The following is an 18541-nucleotide window of genomic DNA, read 5'->3' as shown; positions in this document are numbered from 1 at the left end:
GGGGCAGATCTGCTCCTCTTTCTGGTCATATTTTTCTCAATTAAAGATTCTAATGGCCATTGAAGTAAGACAAATTACCCTCATCATTTATGTCTACAAACCTCTGTGACTCTGAGCTTCAGAATTATAATGGGAAACAGAAATCAGGCCTTTGATTTTAAAAGCAGAAAGGTGGAGCTTTGTTGCACTTCATAAACACACACAGAATCACTAAGATGGAAGGGATTTGAATGAAAAGCCCTCCAGTCAAACCCTGAGCCTTCGGTGACCTGTTTTATTAACAATTCTTATAGTCAAGGAGTTCTTCCTAAAATCTAGCCTAAATCTAGCATGCTTCAGTTAAAAACCTATTCTTCCTTCGCCTGTGCCAGAAACAGCTGGTCACCATACACAGCTTAATAACTCCTCATAATTCTGAAGTCTGTTATTAAGTCATTTTTCAGTCTGCTCTTCTTGAAGCTAAATAATCCCAAGTCTTTCAACTTATCCTTATAGGTTCAATTTTACAACCCTTTAATCAACATCAATGCTCTTTGCTAAATATTCTTAAGTTTTCCGTGTTGCTCTTACGTTTGGAAACACTGCTCACCTTTGCAATTGCTCCTTGTCCATAAAAGCCCCAGACTTTGCTGCATTACACACAATCCAGAGAAGCTGCTCAAACAGGTAACCTACTGCTTTGTTTGGGTCATTCTTAATACAAACCTGCTTCTGCGGCTCCTTCTCTAAGAAAACCACGTTCTCCAGGACCCGGTATTCTTGCTGAGTATTGGAGGTGCCGTGCCCCCTCCCCTTAGGCCCGCGCAGTCTCCCTCGCCAGAGCTCTTCCCGGTCTTTCCCAACCCACTTTTCCTACACGGTCTGATGTAAAATGAGTGTCTAGGTAGTTTCATCTGGTCCACTCATTTACACCAAGTTGTTAACCAAAATGCCTTAAAATGCTTCATCCTCTGCAGAACAGCTATGAAGGCCCTGTCCTCAAAGCCTGAACTCCGAGAAGGATCTCAGGCCCCTTGGTAAATAACAAACGAGAAAGGTTTGGGGCCTGCGGGGATGGATGTGGAGAATCCTCCTGCGCTCCCCCAATTATGTCCCCCCAGGCTTGGCTAGAATTATAAAACAGGCAATGTTTGGGTGTGTGATCCTAGTCAGCTCATTTTGCAACCTTCTCTTAACCATTTAGGCATTTCTAATGCCTTCTCTTCTATCCAAATTAGATGTTGGTCCTGACACCGATCATAGTCAGGGCTTTCTTTGCACATGATACGTGCCGTCTGCCTCAAAACTTCTTCCCTGCTCTTCCTAGAGCCGGCTTTTTATCTGTTCTAACATCACCTCCTCAAAGAGGCCTTTCCCTGCACGTTTGGAATAGGTTCTTATCTGTCCCCTGATGCCCCATTATTCTTTATTAATACATCAGTGCCCTTTCTAGCACTTACCACAATTCGCAATTAGATGCAATTACAGATAAATGTTCATTTACTCGTTTCTTGTCTGGCTTCCCCACAGAACGTAGGCTCCTCAAAGGCGGGGATCAAGTCTGTTCTGCTTTGTATGCCTGGCACCTGGCTAACAGTGCACACTCAAAAATAGTGTTGGCGTGGGTAGATGTCCCCACTGCCAGAAATATTTGTATTTTAAAGCATATCTCTACTTGTCATTAAAAAAGCCTCTGTGAACTATAGTAAAGGGTGGTGGTTTCGGTGGAGGGACGGGACAGTGGGAGGAAGGGGTCTCCTCGATGCATTCGGCCTTAGTCATTCAGGCAAGGCTGGCCTCCCCACCTCAGACACAGCATCAGCCTCCTCCAAGACATTAACTGGAAACTGTTGTGAGTCCCGCTGTCCTGCTCCTGCTCTTTACAGCAATTAATACCATTTCCAGTTATTCTCCCTCCTTTCAGCTTCAACATAACCATGGCACGTGTAGCATTCCATCATTTTCCTGATGCTATTTCTTCACTGCTGTTATCTTCACAAAATTACTAGCATTACCATAAAAGAACATTCAGGAGATTATGTATGAAAATATTAGCAGTGGTAATCTTTGGAGCTGTGATTATGGACTCTTTATTTTCTTCTTTTGATTAATTTTTATTTTCTAATTTTTCTATCACATACTTGTCTACCTTTTCTACTTGTGTGATGTTTTTAAAGTAAACTTTTGTTCAAGTACTAACTTTCTTTCACTGGTATTCAAAGCTGAGATTCTACTGAGGATTAACTTACACAACTTATTTTCATCTCACAAAACACAATATTTTTAGTTCTGTTAAACTTTCACCTGAATGAATTCAAGACTCATTTAACACACAAACACACACACAAATACAAACTACATATATGCTTTCTGTGTGAGGCCTTATACCTTGCAACTTATTTACTATATACAGTAAAACTACTACATCACCAGGCTTACTTCCTAGGTAACTCTACTTCGTAACATCCACCAAGAATACCCTGGGCCCAACCCCAGGAGCCTCCACAACTTTAATGACAAAGCATCAGGGAGCTTTAGTAGTGAATAACTGAACATGAAGAGACCTGGGCTCCTTGCCCACTTCCATAAATCATCTGCTGACTTGCAGAGTGACAGAGCAAATGAGTTTTCAAATATCCATGCCTCGGTTTACCCACCTGTAAAATGCATAATGCATCCCTCAAAGGGATGTAAAGAGAATCAGTGAGGTAATGTCTAAATGTTTGGAACTCCTTGGCAGAAAGGCGCTACATAATTACTATTTGGTATTTAAGTTGCCCTTCATGTGTGCCAAGTACTTTATGATCATTCCTTAGGAGTTACTCCCAGCTACTCTGAAGTTGTCTTCATGTCTATTTCCATTTAAAGGATGAAGAAATTGTCCTGGAGAGAAGCTTAGTGATTTAAGATCACTAAGACAGCACTGAGGCTCAAAAAAGAAATTTCCAGTCCTCCCATTCCCTTAACCATAATTTGAACACACATCTTAAATACAAGCTACTCATATAGATAAATTTCCTGTTAAACTACTGTGATATTTCATGGCACAAGACACATTGTAACTTGTTCTTGTAAGATAGAATGAATGCAGAGGTGAAACAGAAACCAAAGCTCTAAAATTTGTAACCCGGTCTTCACAATCACCCTGCTCTTTTACACATCCATAGTTCTCACTTTTGCTGTAACAGCCTGTGTTTTGGTATCTTCATAATCTCCTTGAAGGGGTCATGTTTTTCTACTGATTTCCAGAGCCAACGCTAAGGAGGCATAGAGTCCAGGTTAAACCACCAAAGTACATGCTAGCATTTTTATCCAAGTTGCAGCTCATGGAAATTACTGCCAAGAAGGTAGAGAAAAAGATGCACATTGCAGAGGTACACGTGCAGCCTGAGGGTGAAATGAAAGACAGGAAGTGCCAGCTTGCTTTAGTGTCTGCTGACCTCTTGCCCACCAGCCCCTGCCTGCACAGCTCCCATGACAGGGCCACAGAGCCAGCACTGGAGCCACCCCATCCTCAATGCCACGTCCTGACCTCCAGCTCTCTAACCCACGCTCCTCTAGCCACATGTCTATTTTCTTCACTCAGTGATTCGCTTACCATACGAAAGAAGTGTCTTTTGTTCATGAGTCTTGTATTTTCACTAAAATGACAGAAAATGTGTCGATATCAATATCTAAGAAATGCTGCTCTGGTTGTTCAATGAGCAACAGCCACAAGACCTCTGAGAATCAAATGTAACGATGGAGTTCTTGAACATAAATTTGGATAGAAAGTTCCAAAGCACCTTAGGGCTTGCTGATGTCCTCCCTATATGCTCCTTTCTTGGCCTCCCTCCCCTCTGCAGGAACATTCTCTCCCACCTCCACACCAGTTGGCCCTGGACACTTCGGAGCTCCCCATGGTGAAAGGTATACATTTCCCTTCATCTATCTTCCATGAAAATATATCTGTCCTGGTTCCATTCCCTTAAATATTCCAGCTAATCCGGTAATAACGGCCTGAAAAATCTTAGCGCAAATGAATGACCAGTGGCGTGGTTCCCCGGCACTTGGAGCAGAACGACTTTCAGCATGTGTCTCTCAACTCACATGATGTTGCCAGCCAGTCTACACAAAGCTGACGCTTTCAGGCCCCCAAACTCCACTGACCACTAACAGGCTCTCCCTGAAGCACTACTGAGTGAAGTATCTACATAAAGAAAAAGGAAGCTGCCCTGGCCGGTGTGGCTCAGTTGGTTAGAGCATCGTCCTGTACCACAAAAGCAGGCAGTTTCGGTCCCTGGTTAGGGCGCATGCAGGGGGCGACCAACCGATCAATGTTTCCCTCTCACATCCACGTCTCTCCCTCCTCCCTCCTCTCTCTTATCCTCAGGTGAGAATTAAAGAAAAGACAAGGGAAAATGAATATGAAGGAAGAACTGAAGTGCCGAAGGAACAGCAAGCAAAGAAATCCATAACCATATAGATAAATACCAAATGAACTGTTTAAACAGTGATCGTGCCTAACCCAGACACTGTAAAACAAGGATAAAAATATCGAATAAGAACATTAGAAGAGAGGGGTTGGCTGTGGTTTAAAGAACATTAAAGTTCTTATATTATTCAAGAGGTAGACAGAGATCATGATTAATTTTATTAAGATAAAAATTTTCAAACCAGTAGAGGAGGGAAGCTGGCGTGTATCTAGAGCAACTGGATAAGAAATACTCTGTCCAAAGGAGATATCTGCAAAGAGTGGGAAATCCAGAGGTATAAAAACCAAAAGCTCACACCTTCAAATTATAACATCCTGTGCTCCTAACAGTACACCACACCTGAAAAGCATCAGGAGTCCACACTGCTACAGCTGACCTGCAGCGCAGTTGTGACGCCTTTGGCAAGGGCTGCCTTCAGGGCCAGCGACAGCCCCGCCCACACCCCTCACTGACAGTTCACTTTCTGGCACCCAGGACCTCACTGTCACTCTCCTTTAATCTCCCCAAACCTGCCCCCAATAAAGGATTCTAGGTCACTTATTTTTACCTTCATACAAATTTACGTCTGAATTAGCTTTTTCAGAGGTATTTGGATTTAAGCCTTAACCCTAAATTTTAATGAAGTGCTTCTGTGTACTAGCAAACAGATCTTAGCCACCATGCACAGGAGCAGAGAAACTTGGGGAGGAGGTACTTCCTTTGCGACGTTAGCACCACATCTCACAGGCGGTCTCCTACTTGAACTGTCGCATGTGACCTTAAATTAGTATTGTCTACCCAAATGGCTTTTCTGCACTCTCTTAATTTCCAAAGGTTACTTGAAAAACACGAGCACTTATTTCCTATACTTGCCTAAATAAAAATTTTTGAGATTCTATGTGAAGGCCGCAGATGCGCCTTAGTTGACTCATAATATGTCCTAAAAATATGCTGAGTAGGAACAAGTACGCACGAAGAGCAACACAGCGAGTCCTTTTCCTCTGTCGTTTTTAAGTGCACCCTACTCTCCTCCGGTCCAGCCCTCCTTGGAGAAATTGCTACAGTACAAGCAAAACAGAAGAAAAGTAATTCAGAGGTCTACCAGGATTCTCTCTTTTGTGAAGGGAAATGTCTAAATAAATAAATAAATAAATGAATAAAGCTCTCAAGTCCCTAACGCTGTTTTAAGAATGAATGGTCTCTGACTACACAAAGACACAAACTAATGACCCATTTGGATCAAGGATACGTGTGTTTTCAGAGAGCACACAGCGCCTGAAAACCTGCCGTGCTATATTTAGGTTAGAAGCAACTATATCAACCGGAACACGTGCGTGTGGAAACTGTGCTCCTATTGGAAAAGCCACCGCTCCTTAACACGAGTCCAATACAATGAGAAAGCACACTCAGAGCTGGGAAGCCAGGGAAGAGTGCAAAGGAGGGACACGAGCATGTTTTAACGGCTGTGATAATTTGCCATGAAAGGATGTGAAGGCCACAGCTCCTTGCTGCAGCATGCCATGTGCTGCTGAATTAAATTACTGCCATGCAGTCTGCTCGCGAAGGAATGTGTAAACAGGCCATACGTCCTTGCATCAGATCCACAGACTGTTGCACAACACAAATGCCTCTCGATGTGTCATTTCCTTCTTGGCCATCTTCCCAGCTCCTGACAGTCAGTCAACAAAAAAAAAAGCACTGAGATTTAAAACTGCTCTTCTCAAGAGCACATTCCACCAACCACCAGACATAACCTCCACCAGAGCTTCTGCCCCCCTTCTCCACTCTCCTTAAAGAAAGGGAAAAGGGGAACAGTTTTTTTTTAACTGTTCTTATCCTCTTTAGTCAAAGAGTTTCAACAATGTTTTATACACTAGTGACCAAATGATTAACATTTAAAACAACCACGCTGCTGCTTATATTTGCTGATTTATAAATATCAAAACACGGCATTTATATCAGTATCGACACAGCGTCCATCCCTTGGGCACAGAGACAGTAAAGGTCAGAGTAACGTCTGCAAGTCTAGGAGTCAAGGCTTTTCCAGTGCTTTGCTCAAAGAACTAAAATTCAGGCCTGTAGCATCAGGAGTATGGTACAGGGCCTATCAAGGTTTTCTCAAATTACCTTCACAGACAGCAAGAATGTGAACACAAGAACTGTGTCCAGAGGTATCAAATAACCTTAATAATATTCTTGTGCTATCCCCCCATCCAACACATTCTACATGTTCCCTACCTCCTTTTACATGTGACCAACCTCTAAATAAGCATCCACCATGGATAAATAAACAGAGGACATGGGGCCAGCCACCATAAAAAGCCTACCCTTCACTCAACTGGATGAACGGTAGTGGAAGATGAGAGTGACTGTCGCTGACGTCATCTGGAATGAGGAAGAGCAAATGCCTGGCCCTCCGTTCTCCCCACCCTTCACTGGGCGGGAAAACAGTCTCAGAACTGGGTGGAACAGCACGAGAGAAAACTGAGGTGGTGCCGTGTCCACACCACCCTGTTTGGCTTACGTCTGCGACCTTAAGTTTATAAGGTAAAATTTCTGCCATTGGAAGTGCCACAAGAATATGGAAGAATAAAATGTCCTATAAAGAATTTTAAAACATCTGTTGATGAATTGGGCACAGGCGGGGAGAAGCAAACAGGAAAAGAAAACAGTGTGTGGCTGCAGGACCTGAAGCCCAGCAAGCTGAGTAAACCAGGGTGCTAAGGCCATCCTGGATGCACAAACGTGACCATGAAGTTCCCGATAACCTCTCATTCACCTAAGCGCCAGCCCCTCCTGAAGTCACACACAGAGCCAAGCAGAGTAGCATTGCAGCCCTGCAGCAAAGAAGCCAGGTCACTGGGAAAGAAAGGTGGAGCTCCTCCTTTCTCCCAACAGGTCCGAATGGATAGCTGGTCAATGATGAACGGTAGTGACCCAGCAGTGAGTAGAGAGATGTTGGCTTTGGTCTCCCCTTCTGAGTCACTGTGATTTACTTCCCTGGGGCCTGACACACAAAAGCTCTTAGAACCCCCCTCGCGTGTGTTAGGCGTCCAGTTTGCAGGTGCGCCGGCAACTGAGAATTTTCAAAGCTGAGTGATATAAGGTGCAAAACCTCAGGCTTGTCCATTCGAGGATTCTTAAGATACTTCTACTACAGGCTTTCCACGTTGCCAGACAAAGTCAATAACCTCTCTATGTTCAAACGTCTAATGTTCTCCTCTCCTATGAGTATTGATCCGGCTCAGCTTGATATCGATCTGCTAACACCAAGCACCACAATGTGACAGCCAGCCTAATTCGTCTGATAATTACCAAACTTGTTCAAGAAGTGTCCCCCAGATTAAAAAGTCAAGAGGCCTTTCAGAGAATGGCACCTTAAAAAATAACCATTTCACCTGTTTCAACAATAACATTTGCCATCTAAGCACTTACAGAAATCGCTGATGGTGGGGTCCAATGAACCACTACCCCCATCATTCCTATCTCTGTGGGATTTCTTCCCCTTGAATCTAGGCTACACCTGTATCTTGCTTTAACAGCACATGAAGGAAGTAACTCCATCACAGTTCTGAGCCATAAGAAGGCTTGGGAAGGCCTGAGAGCTCCCACGTTTGCACCTTATGGAGCCCAGAGCTGCCGTGTAGGAGTCAGATGCTACTGGAGAGACCTCATGGAGAGACCACATGAAGAGGCCATGAGGAGAGGGAAAGGCTCTAGGCCCACATGGAAAAAGCGAAGGGCCCCGCTGTGCCACCATTCCGGCCTAAGCCTTGCAGTCACCCCGCCAAGACACCAGGCATATGAATGAAGCCATCATGAATGTTCCAGCATCAGGCATCAACTTACTGCAGCCACATGAAAGACCCCAAGCAAGACCACAGAACACCCATCAGATGAACTCCGGTCAACCCACAGAATCGATAGATATAATAAACTGAGTGCTGTCTTAAGCCATTATGTCTTGGGATGGTTTGTTACTTTGCAATAAGTAACTGGAACAATGGCAAGACAAAAGGGTTCTGGCAATGTAAGGCAGCTTACTTCTTCCATCCTCTGCACATACAACAAACCCTTGACCGTCAGTCCTTCCCTAAGCCGGGACCACTAGCACAGAATATGACATTTGCTAACCAAGCGCTCACCTTCTTGGAGAAATTCTTTAAACCAGACTGCCGTTGGAACCAACTGTGTACGTGGAACAAAGGATCCTAATAGAAACTGATGTTTAAAAGAGTTAGGGATCCAAATGCATTACTGTTGCTGCTGCTGCTACTTCTCCGGCTGGCGAACACAGGCAGTTGCTCCTAGAGCTAACTTGCCAACAGAAGGTCAAAACACCCTGCCTAAATACAAGACTTACAAATTTGGGATCTTAAGTATGATGTCATGTCTTAAAATGATAAGCTGGCAAAGAAAATAAATGGCATTTTGTAAAGATGTGCCCCGTTTTCATGTTTACGCTACTTAAGATGAAGGTTCTAATAAGTCATCGGCTATGTTCCTTTAAAGGGAAGTTTTATAACTGAGATGAATCACAACTGAAAAAGATCAAAGTTAAAAAACATCAATGATGCCATAGGGTACTTTTTAATCTTGTAATGAGTGATGATCATGTGTTCTTATGAAGTTAGTCCAACTGCCAACGCCAGATGTGTATATTAAGTAGAGAAGTTGTTTGTGATGTGACAGCACCGGTTCAGCTGCCAGAGACAGAAAACATAGAAGGATAAAACCTTTCTGACTTTTGAGTGAAAAGCAAGTTTTGGCAGATGTGTTGATAAGCAGGGCCTGGGGGCGGGGGGCACTAAGGCCACAGCATCCTCTCTTGGACTTTGCTGCAAACCAAGTGTGTTTATCACCAGTTCCGCACAGCTGTCTCCAGGCAGCATGAATACCTGCTCAAGACACGGTTTATAACATTTATTAGTGTCATTTACTAATGAGCAGAAATTAGTAAAGCCATCTGCAAGGAAAAATAGAATCCACTAGAGAACAGAATCGAGATGGTATCCGTTTCCTGGAAGCATGCTACAAGCAAAACTTACAACCAAGTTCTGACACTGAAGGAAATTGCTATAATAAAAGCTAACACCTAGTGAGCACCTACTACATGACCCTCACTGAGCTATGCGTTCCACATACGTTACAAAATGTAACATCTTTGCGGCAACAGATGAAGAAGATGCTATTATTCCCATTTTAACAGATGAGCAAACTGAGGCAAAGAGAAGTAGGTAACTTGCCTACCAGCTAGTAAGTGGAGTTGGGATTTAAACACAGACAGACTGACACCAAAGCCCACACCCTTAATCACTATGCTATACTGAGTAAAGACCCAGGCAGTCACCCCAGTACTTGTCCTTGTCCAAAACGGCTGGTCTACCGGAAGCAATCTTCTCAATATATACTCTGACCTTCAGGAAAAGGAATGAAATTCCTTAACAGGAATCAACAGAACAAAATCCTCAACTTCAAACCATTGCAGTAATAAACAGATGTACACTATTTCTATGACAATCACTACTTGGAGAATTACGATTTTGTGGGAGAGGAGGCTAACACAATCGGCAGTTAATTGCATTAACTGTCCTTTTTTTTTTCCCCCTCTCTGCTCAGGAAAGCCTTCTAAAGCCCTTCTCTGTTAACAGTTGACAAAATAAGCCTTTTTGAAATCTAGGGCAGTGATTTCCAACCTTTTTCATCTCATGGCACACATACTCTAATTACGAAAATTCTGCAGCACACTAAAAATGTGTATTATATATTTTTGCTGATCTGACAGAAAATAGGTATAATTTTGATTCATTCACACTAGATGGCTATTGTTGCGCTAGCTGTTTGTCTTTTCTTTTTATGTGACAATCCAAGGGAAAAGAGGCCCATGCCCCTGACTAAATAGTCAGGTATTGCACGTTTTAAAAATTCATGCAACACGCCAGTCAAAAATCACTGAGACAGAGGAAGAGCTGGCAGACAACAACCCGTGTGTCCAATGTGACCCGCCACCTGGTTTGGGAGTAAAGCTGAATTGAAACACAGCCACCACCATTCGTTTACGTAGTAGCTGAAGCTGCTTTTGGACTACAATGGCAGAGGTGAGTACTTGTGTCAGAAATCATATGGGCCTCAGAGCTGAAATTATTTACTATCTGGAACTTCATAGAAAAAGCTTGCCAAGCCACTTTCTAGAGGATTTATCACACATTAGAGGACATTATATACACACACCAATCAATCAAAATCCTGCTATACTCACAGTTGAAAAAAAATGAAAATCCTGAGCATTTTCCACACCAAGGAGGCTCCACATTAAAGGACAATATTGGGAAGCACGCAACACTACAAACACTCAGTGCCCAGGACGGCCAAGAGCAGGGCAGAAGGAAATGATCCAACGCAGAGAGTACAGCTGGCAGGAGTAAGATGTTACCGATACCCGACCCATCCTGATATCCAGACCCTTAGACACCTCATGATGTCAGAGGAATGACATTACAGGTTCACAGATATTTTTGGTTCTCGAGAAATGTTACTCAGGCTGATCTAGGGCAGTGGTCTGCCACTCGAGATCTGTATCTGCTTCCCCCTAACACCCTCAGCACCCTCAGCAGCACCCACAGCTTGAACTCGGGTCACACAGGTACCATCTCCCCCTGCTGCCCCTAACTCTCACTGCTTTCAGAGGGCTTCTGTGCCTTTACAAGGCACTGAGCCTACCAACTAATTACCTCTGCCAACACCCTCTTTGGAACAAAGTAATACTATCCTCCCTTGAAAGAGAAGTGACTCTTGCAAAGCTACCTTTTGTCACGTCTTTCAGAATGGGGTCGCACCTACCCTTCCCCGCTTCCTCTCCCCCCAGTCGTCAGCTTTGAAGCATCAACTCTTGAGTGTATGAGCACACACTCACAGATACACACACACACTAATGGTTTTTCCAAGAACTGAGAAAAGCAGCTGAGATCAGCAGGAAACATCTTTAAAAGATAAGTATTAGTAGGGCTAAATGTTAAAAGACTACTATCCTGCTCTATGCAATACTAAAATGAACGTCCCTGCCTTTTCAGGAACTCAAGGACTAATTAGATAAAATGTTAGAAGATGTTTTCCATCATAAGGCATCATCCCTGATTTATGGCAATCCAGAAAAGTCAGGGAAAGCCCCAAACCAGGCAAGACAGCCCCAGCTCTACTCTCTTCACCTGCACTGTGTCACCACCGGCCCTTAGGAATGGAGAACTGTCACAACCAGAGACATGTGTACAGCTACCACCTAAGACGACATTCCCAAACTGAACAGACAGGGCCAGCGCTGACCCAACATTGTGAGGCTGGAAGAAAGCCATTCACATGAAAGGAAAGAAGAAAAACCTCAAAGACTGGCTTCTAGGCAGGAAACCTCCCTAGTTCAGGCAAGCAGGCAGCCTTTGTGAGAAGAGACAGCCGCAAGAGGAACGGAAGGCCCCGTGTGTTCCCACTGCGAAAAGACATGCCACTTGGGAGAGGCAAAACTTCACCAGCTCCTTTCTCTCAGTTTTAGGGGAAGAAAAGATATGCCACTCTCACTGTCTAGGCAGGTGTATCGTTACATAGCACAGCTGTAACTGCCAGCTGTACCCCTACCCCAAACCAAGTTTAACCCTACACCCAATGGCTAGGTCTCCAGTGTATTCACTCACCAAAGGCAGAGTTCTATATGATGTGTCCATTGGCACAGAATTTTTAATGTTGTATCTATCAGATAACCTTTAATCTCTACATACATTTAAATACTGCTATGACAAGTCTGTTCAAGTCATTTGGGGGGCAGAGGGGAGGGAACCAAACCTGTATCAATTTAGATTTAGGAGGAAACTGTATTAGCCCACACGGATTACGTACACTTCCTTGAACTGATGCTGGCTAAACCTTCGGGATGTCCAGACAGACAATATACCAAGGTGCATTTAAACCTGGTTTGACTCTCTAGGTTAAAGGACACTACCTATAACAATTACTAGAACATGACCAAACAACAGTGTTGTAACAATCAAGCAGGTTATCATTTGCAAATAAATTCTTTGTAATTAAGCAGTGTGCTCTTTATAAAGGGAATTGAGTGGGCGAGGTAAAAAGTTAAAACACATTCTTAGACCCTGGGAAACACACAGATGCTTTCTGACTAACCTCAAGAGCTTTCAGTTTATTGTTTTCTTCCTCAGTCCTCGTGGGTTTACCCCGCACTGTCTACTGTGTGCGGTGGATGGGCAGAACTTCTTGGAAAATAGTCAGAGGGACTGAATAATTGTTCACGCATTTCCCAAAGTTATATAGGCCTTGCCGATTTTGTGGCAAAGGTTAAACATGTCATTTTATTTTCTACTAACTGTGAAGTCACTTTAACTGCCCCTCACTAAAAATATAGGCAGAGAGCAAACTTTGCAAAGAAACTATTTACATGAAACAGCACTAACTCATTGGGGATAAACTCCTCCTAGGGTCTTTGGAAACTCTATTACCATTTCCAACAGGAAGGCAAGTACTTACTTCTGGGTTCCCGGGGTCCATCCACTGTAACTTTAATAGCTCTGTGATAGGTGGCTACTTGGGGAGGATTTGTGAAGACAGTTATGGTCAAGGTGAAACTCTTGCCTGCAGATGTAAAAGAGGAAAACGTATAGTAAATATAAACAGGTAGTATCGATGACGACATAACAGCAGCGATGTCCCAACGTCATGTGAGTCGCTCTGAGGAGGTAATGAAGCCAAGGCAAGATTAAGAGTCAGGACTCCTTCATCTAAAGCAGAATCCCTCTCATGGCCACTTTAGGAAGTTACTAAACTCTTTGAGTGTTAAGATCATCCTCTTCATTGCAGCACTGTAAAAGGTGGCTCCAATTCAAAAACAAAAAAACAAGAAAAAAAACCCAAAAAGCTGCTCAGTAGCAATAGCTGTCATGAAAGCAAAAGCCCCGGTCCACATGAAGAGGGTTCTCTGCCTTTCAGTTTTCTCCAACATCAGGAACACATCCAAACACAGACAATTTTAGAATCTTTATTTAGGGTTAGGTCATGACCTCCTGAGAGAACAATAGTAAATCGCTGTTGATTATGTTATTTACTTCGCATGGCCTTAGCATTTCATTTGCTTAACTGCACTGCAATAAGAAGATGAAAGAGGAAGGTTCTTATGGGAATCATTTTAACAGGAGCCAGTGTCTCCTGTCCTGGCCGTAATGTGCCTGTGGTATGATGATTTCATCATTACTGGAACAAAGATTTTCTCCTCCCTGCCCACCCCTTCCCTAACATACTTCCTTGCCGCTAAATCTTGAAATAACTCCCTGACAATGACTTATTTTTTTGCTAAACGTACAGGACATCTCCCAATATGAATGTGAATTTTTGCTCTTAGCAGAGGGTATGCTTCATGGAAATATTACATCTGATGTTTCTAATTAATGAGCTAAAAGTGATGAATGGGGGGAGGGCAGGGAACAGGTTGGTAGCAGATTAGGGTTTCTTTCTCCAGAAGAAGATACCAGCCTGTGTTACGCAGACTCACTGACAGTTGGAATCAGTTAGATTTGCAACGGTTAGTCGTGTCAGATAGTCAAGACTGCAAACTGTTACAAGACAGGAAAAGGTGGGCGTGAAACAGTGACTCAATAAAACATTCAGCAATCTCAGGCCAGAGTACTCATTTAGCCTGCCTTTAAAAAGCTCATTTTGTTTTGCTTTGTTTTTTGGTCAGAGACTGTTTTTCCCTTTACTGAAAGCGAAGGGTATTAAATCAAAATACAAATCTTAAACAATATGTATCGACGCAAAGTTTAATGCAATCTTTTCAAAGCTTAATATGGAACAGGTTACATACGAGGCTTAATGTAGAACAGGTCTTCCACTGTCAAGTCTAGTGAATGGGTTTCTTTTCAACCCAGACCGTGTAAGTTACTAAAATATGTTTAAGACACACATCATTTGTTACTCAGTATATATAGTTTTAAGTCTCTTTGGCTCTATTTTCTGTGCCCAAGAGGAGAAAAAAAGAAGGAAAGAAAACACAGGAATGCAAGGGAGGGGGGAGATGAATATTGAATAGAAACCTATTAAGTGCCAGCCTCCTCATACACACTGCCTCATTTGATCCTGTTCGGTTAAGTTTATCACCTCCATTTCACATATGAAGAAGCTGAAGCCCAGACAGGCTTAGTAACTTACCCATACAGCTAATAAGTGAAAAAAATCAGGATCTAAACCCAATTCTCCCAGACCCGCAGATGAATGCTCTTCTTTTCAGCTTTTCCAAAGAACATTAAAAAAAATTAATGGGCAATTTATTTCTACATGTGTCCAATAGGCTCTATAAGACCGAGAAACAGTAAATATAAATCCACTGACATAGTATCTTGGCCAGGATGATAAAAGCATCTATTCTTAAAGTGTCATTAACATATCACAGTTCATCATCGTATACTGGATGTTACACGGAGGTGAGTAGTTTAATTATCTCATTAGAGAACAGGATTTATTATATACATTACAACTAACTAGAAGAATAAGTCAGCCAGGAGTCTAAGCTAGTCATATAGCAAACTTCAAGTCACAGAGATGGAGCTTAGAAAGTGGAATAGGAAGTCACTGGATCCAGGTCAGGACCTCAAAGCAATGGAAAGATCTGTCTGGAGGAGTCACCAGGCTGAATCCCCAGGATGCAAGTTACTTTACATGAAACCATAAAAAGATGCCATTCTGGGTTGGATCAATGGTGGCGAGTCAGGACTGCATTTCTAACGTGGCTTAGAGGGCCGTGCTTGGAAGGCAGCTGTCATCCACGGCTCATCTTCATAAATCAAGGATGTAGATATTCCAATTGTCTTTAATTTTTGTAAATAACCTGCTAGAGCTACTGTCCACACTGGTCCTGAGACGAGTTCTACTTAAGACTTTTGTAACTTTCTTAAGATACTAGAAGTCATTGATGCTTATCCCAAATTCAGATAAACACCTCATGTAGGGACAAAAGCCAAGTACAGAACTCACCCTGTAAGTATAAAGCATCTGAATGTTCAAAGTGGAACCAGTTTTCTATAAAGAAAGACTTCTTTTTAAAAGAAGCAAATGTTGGAGCGGGGGGAATAAGTATTTAATTGTAACTACAGTCTTCTAAAATCAAATCTGAAGGATCAAATGTACTATAACAAATAAAACAAAAATCAAGGCGGTTCTTTCCACTTGTTACTGCCCCTTCAGAAGGAACATGGGTGTAACGTTCCAGAAACTACCACCCAACGAGGTAATTGGTTCTTCACCTTATAAATAACAACACATTTCCTAAGTCAAATGCTTGTGTGAGTATTTATGATTTCCTTAAACTAAAAAAAACCAAACTTTTTCCAAGTCCCATTTTTATCCCTTTTCATAAATGATAAAAATTCAGACTCCTACTTAAAGATGCAGGCTCTTAGTGAGGAAGCTAGCACTCATTCGTCAGGTAACTGTATCATCCATAGTTTCAGCGAGGAACTAGTAGTGCACGTGTCAAGATATATATATATATATATATATATATATATCTTGAAAATATATATCCTCAAGATATATATTTTCTAAGATAAATACAGGAACTGCCATTAAAAGACAATTCCAACCTAACAGAGGGGCTGGCGGGACAGCCAGGAGGGCTAAGACTGTAAGCAGAGACAAGGTCCCATGTTCTTTATACTGTAGGCGCTTAACGATGCTTGTAAATTAAAAGCAGCATGCTAGATGTCAAAAGGGAGGAAACATACCAAGGAAACTTAAGGACCAAAGTCATTTTAAATTCTTCTGTTTAAAATACGAAGGCTGAAAAAGGAAAAGACAATTAAAATACATAAGCCACTCCTAACTTCATGCAAGTTTCGCTGATGCTCTATTTTTATTCCAAAGCACTTCCAAAAGCCGTGGCCATCAGACATCCGATAGCGCCCAAGTAAGTAGTGATGTGCCTCTTGATAAACCCAAAACTGGTTTTCAATTTCCGAGAGTCTAAATTTCTACCAGTGAAAAGAAAAACTGTAATAATTAGAGGAACTTGGTGTTATTTTTTAAATGCTGCTGCAAATAGAACATGGAAAGATTGGGGGAAAATACAGCGGTAGCAGCATGTCGGTCCAGACTTAATAACTTAAGAGGACTGTAAAAGTGTGAAAGTCAAAGGGGAAGCTAGAAAGAGTCTGTTTGAAAGCAGGTCAGGTACACAAGCAGGTTAAAGGGTTTCCTGCCACTGAAAAACTGACCTATTTTTTTTTCAAAGACTGATATTTCTTATCGGTGTTCTCTGTCCTTTTTTACTCTTCGTTTCAGCCTGATATGACTCTCGCCTTTCAAATAATGTTAATGTAGTGATATAAAAATTTATTATTAGTGATAAATCAATTTTTCTTTCTCTCTCTCCCCGCTACCCCCACCCCTAATCTAAGTCTCGAAGACAAGTCTGGACCAATTTCTCCATCCTGCCTCTGGCAGCAAACTGTAGTATTTCAGATCCTCCACCAAGTCCCGGCTGCTTCAAAGGAAAAATCCTACTTTCTTCAGTTAAGATCATAAGAAATATAGGGGGAGGGGGTCAGCTCTGTTTGGACATAATTACACTTCATCAAAAGAAGCTTTCTTCATCTTCCATGCGTGAAAAGTCTGCAAGCAGTTAAGTCTGTCTTTTTTTTTTTAAATATAAAAATTGCTATTTGGGAAACCAGCCAAAACTCAGAAAGCCAATATAGTAAAACAGTGCACACCCTTTGTTTCTCTTTGAAGTTTCTTAAATAAATATGTTGAGGGTTTACAAAGTACACTATCACTTTGCCATAGTTTCTACTCAAATTCATCAGAGAGAAGTTATGCAGCATCTATATAATACAAAAAGCAAGATAAATGAAAACACCAGCTTGAATCTGTAAAGTAAAATATAGCACCCAATCTTTTAAATACTAAAATTCATTACTCTAATTTAAAACAAAGTAATATTACATAGGAAGAGTGATGTAATTCAGAGCACACAGGTAAATCGTCACGTTCAAATTTTTCTTGATTCTTCCTAGAAAGAGAAATTTTAATTGTGCTATGAATTTGCACCAATACCTGAAAAAAATGAATACACACACATACACACTTCACACCTAATCAGTCAACAGTGAGAGAGGATGTGTCTTTTTTTTTTTAATGAAAGCAAACCAACCCTGATGCAGAGATAACCCCTTTACTTTTGATTCTTCCAGAGGCCTGAGCCTCATTTTATTTCAAACAACCTTTCAGTGACAGTATCTCATTAGCATGCATCATTTTTTTTAAGTTAAAAAGTACAACTTCTTGGCCCTGTTCCTAGAAAGTAAACTAAAACTACTCATCGGAAACAGCCTTGCTTGAATTTCCCTTATCAAGTTTTTACAATGGTAATAATTTGACATCTGATCCAAACTAAAGAGCAATTACTGAACATGGCTTAAAAATTGATGCTTCTCATTTCCTAATTCAAACCTGGGTCGGAGTAATTCCATAGGTCTTTATTTCACCTCAGCGCTAAAGTGGTCTATTTTCTCTCTTATTACTGAAATACTTAAAATAGAAATATTAGATTCAATAAATAAATAAATGAACATAATACTTCTAATGAATGACTATTAAAAGTCAGTCTATAGAATAAGTAAATAAACCCCAAAATTAGTTTCCTTAAAGACTTTTTTAAAAACATTAAGCCCATTTATAAAATAGTTATGAAAACCCTAAATGGGATTATTTTCTATTTTATAATCTTTTTTAAGGATTCCTAACATTTGAATATGAATTCAGATGGTAAAAACCTTTAAATAATGTGGAAATATTTCAAGTCCTGATCCTTCATCTGTCTAGGCAACTCTATACAATCATTCTAACATAACTAACACATTAGTCACTTATTCAAATGAAAAACCTTCATAAAAAAAGGTAAATGATTTTTAAACAGATTTTTTATTATAAGAATAAATTAATTCACACAAAGGTAACACATGTGATAAGTGAACTGCAGTATGCTAGTCGAATGTGCTACCACTTAGAGCAAAAGCGATATTATCAGGAAATTGATCCAATGCACTCTTTTTTCTTTT

At 41.5% G+C, this 18541-nt stretch overlaps 1 protein-coding gene across 7 annotated transcripts in view; it reads right to left on the bottom strand.

Annotated features, from left to right (window-relative positions):
* Window positions 1-18541, bottom strand: part of RUNX2 (RUNX family transcription factor 2) — a 315354-nt gene that overhangs the window by 199501 nt on the left and 97312 nt on the right. For all 7 annotated transcript variants that reach the window (XM_053913595.2, XM_071219668.1, XM_053913599.1 and 4 more), the window contains one exon: window positions 12963-13067. In XM_053913595.2, coding sequence (XP_053769570.1) covers window positions 12963-13067 — 105 coding nt within the window. The remainder of the gene's footprint in view (window positions 1-12962; window positions 13068-18541) is intronic.

The sequence above is a fragment of the Desmodus rotundus genome, chromosome 11 (assembly GCF_022682495.2).
Source record: "Desmodus rotundus isolate HL8 chromosome 11, HLdesRot8A.1, whole genome shotgun sequence".
Taxonomy (NCBI): Eukaryota; Metazoa; Chordata; class Mammalia; order Chiroptera; family Phyllostomidae; genus Desmodus; species Desmodus rotundus.
The sequence above is the reverse complement of the archived record's forward strand: the minus strand, read 5'-3'. Positions and strand labels throughout refer to the sequence as shown.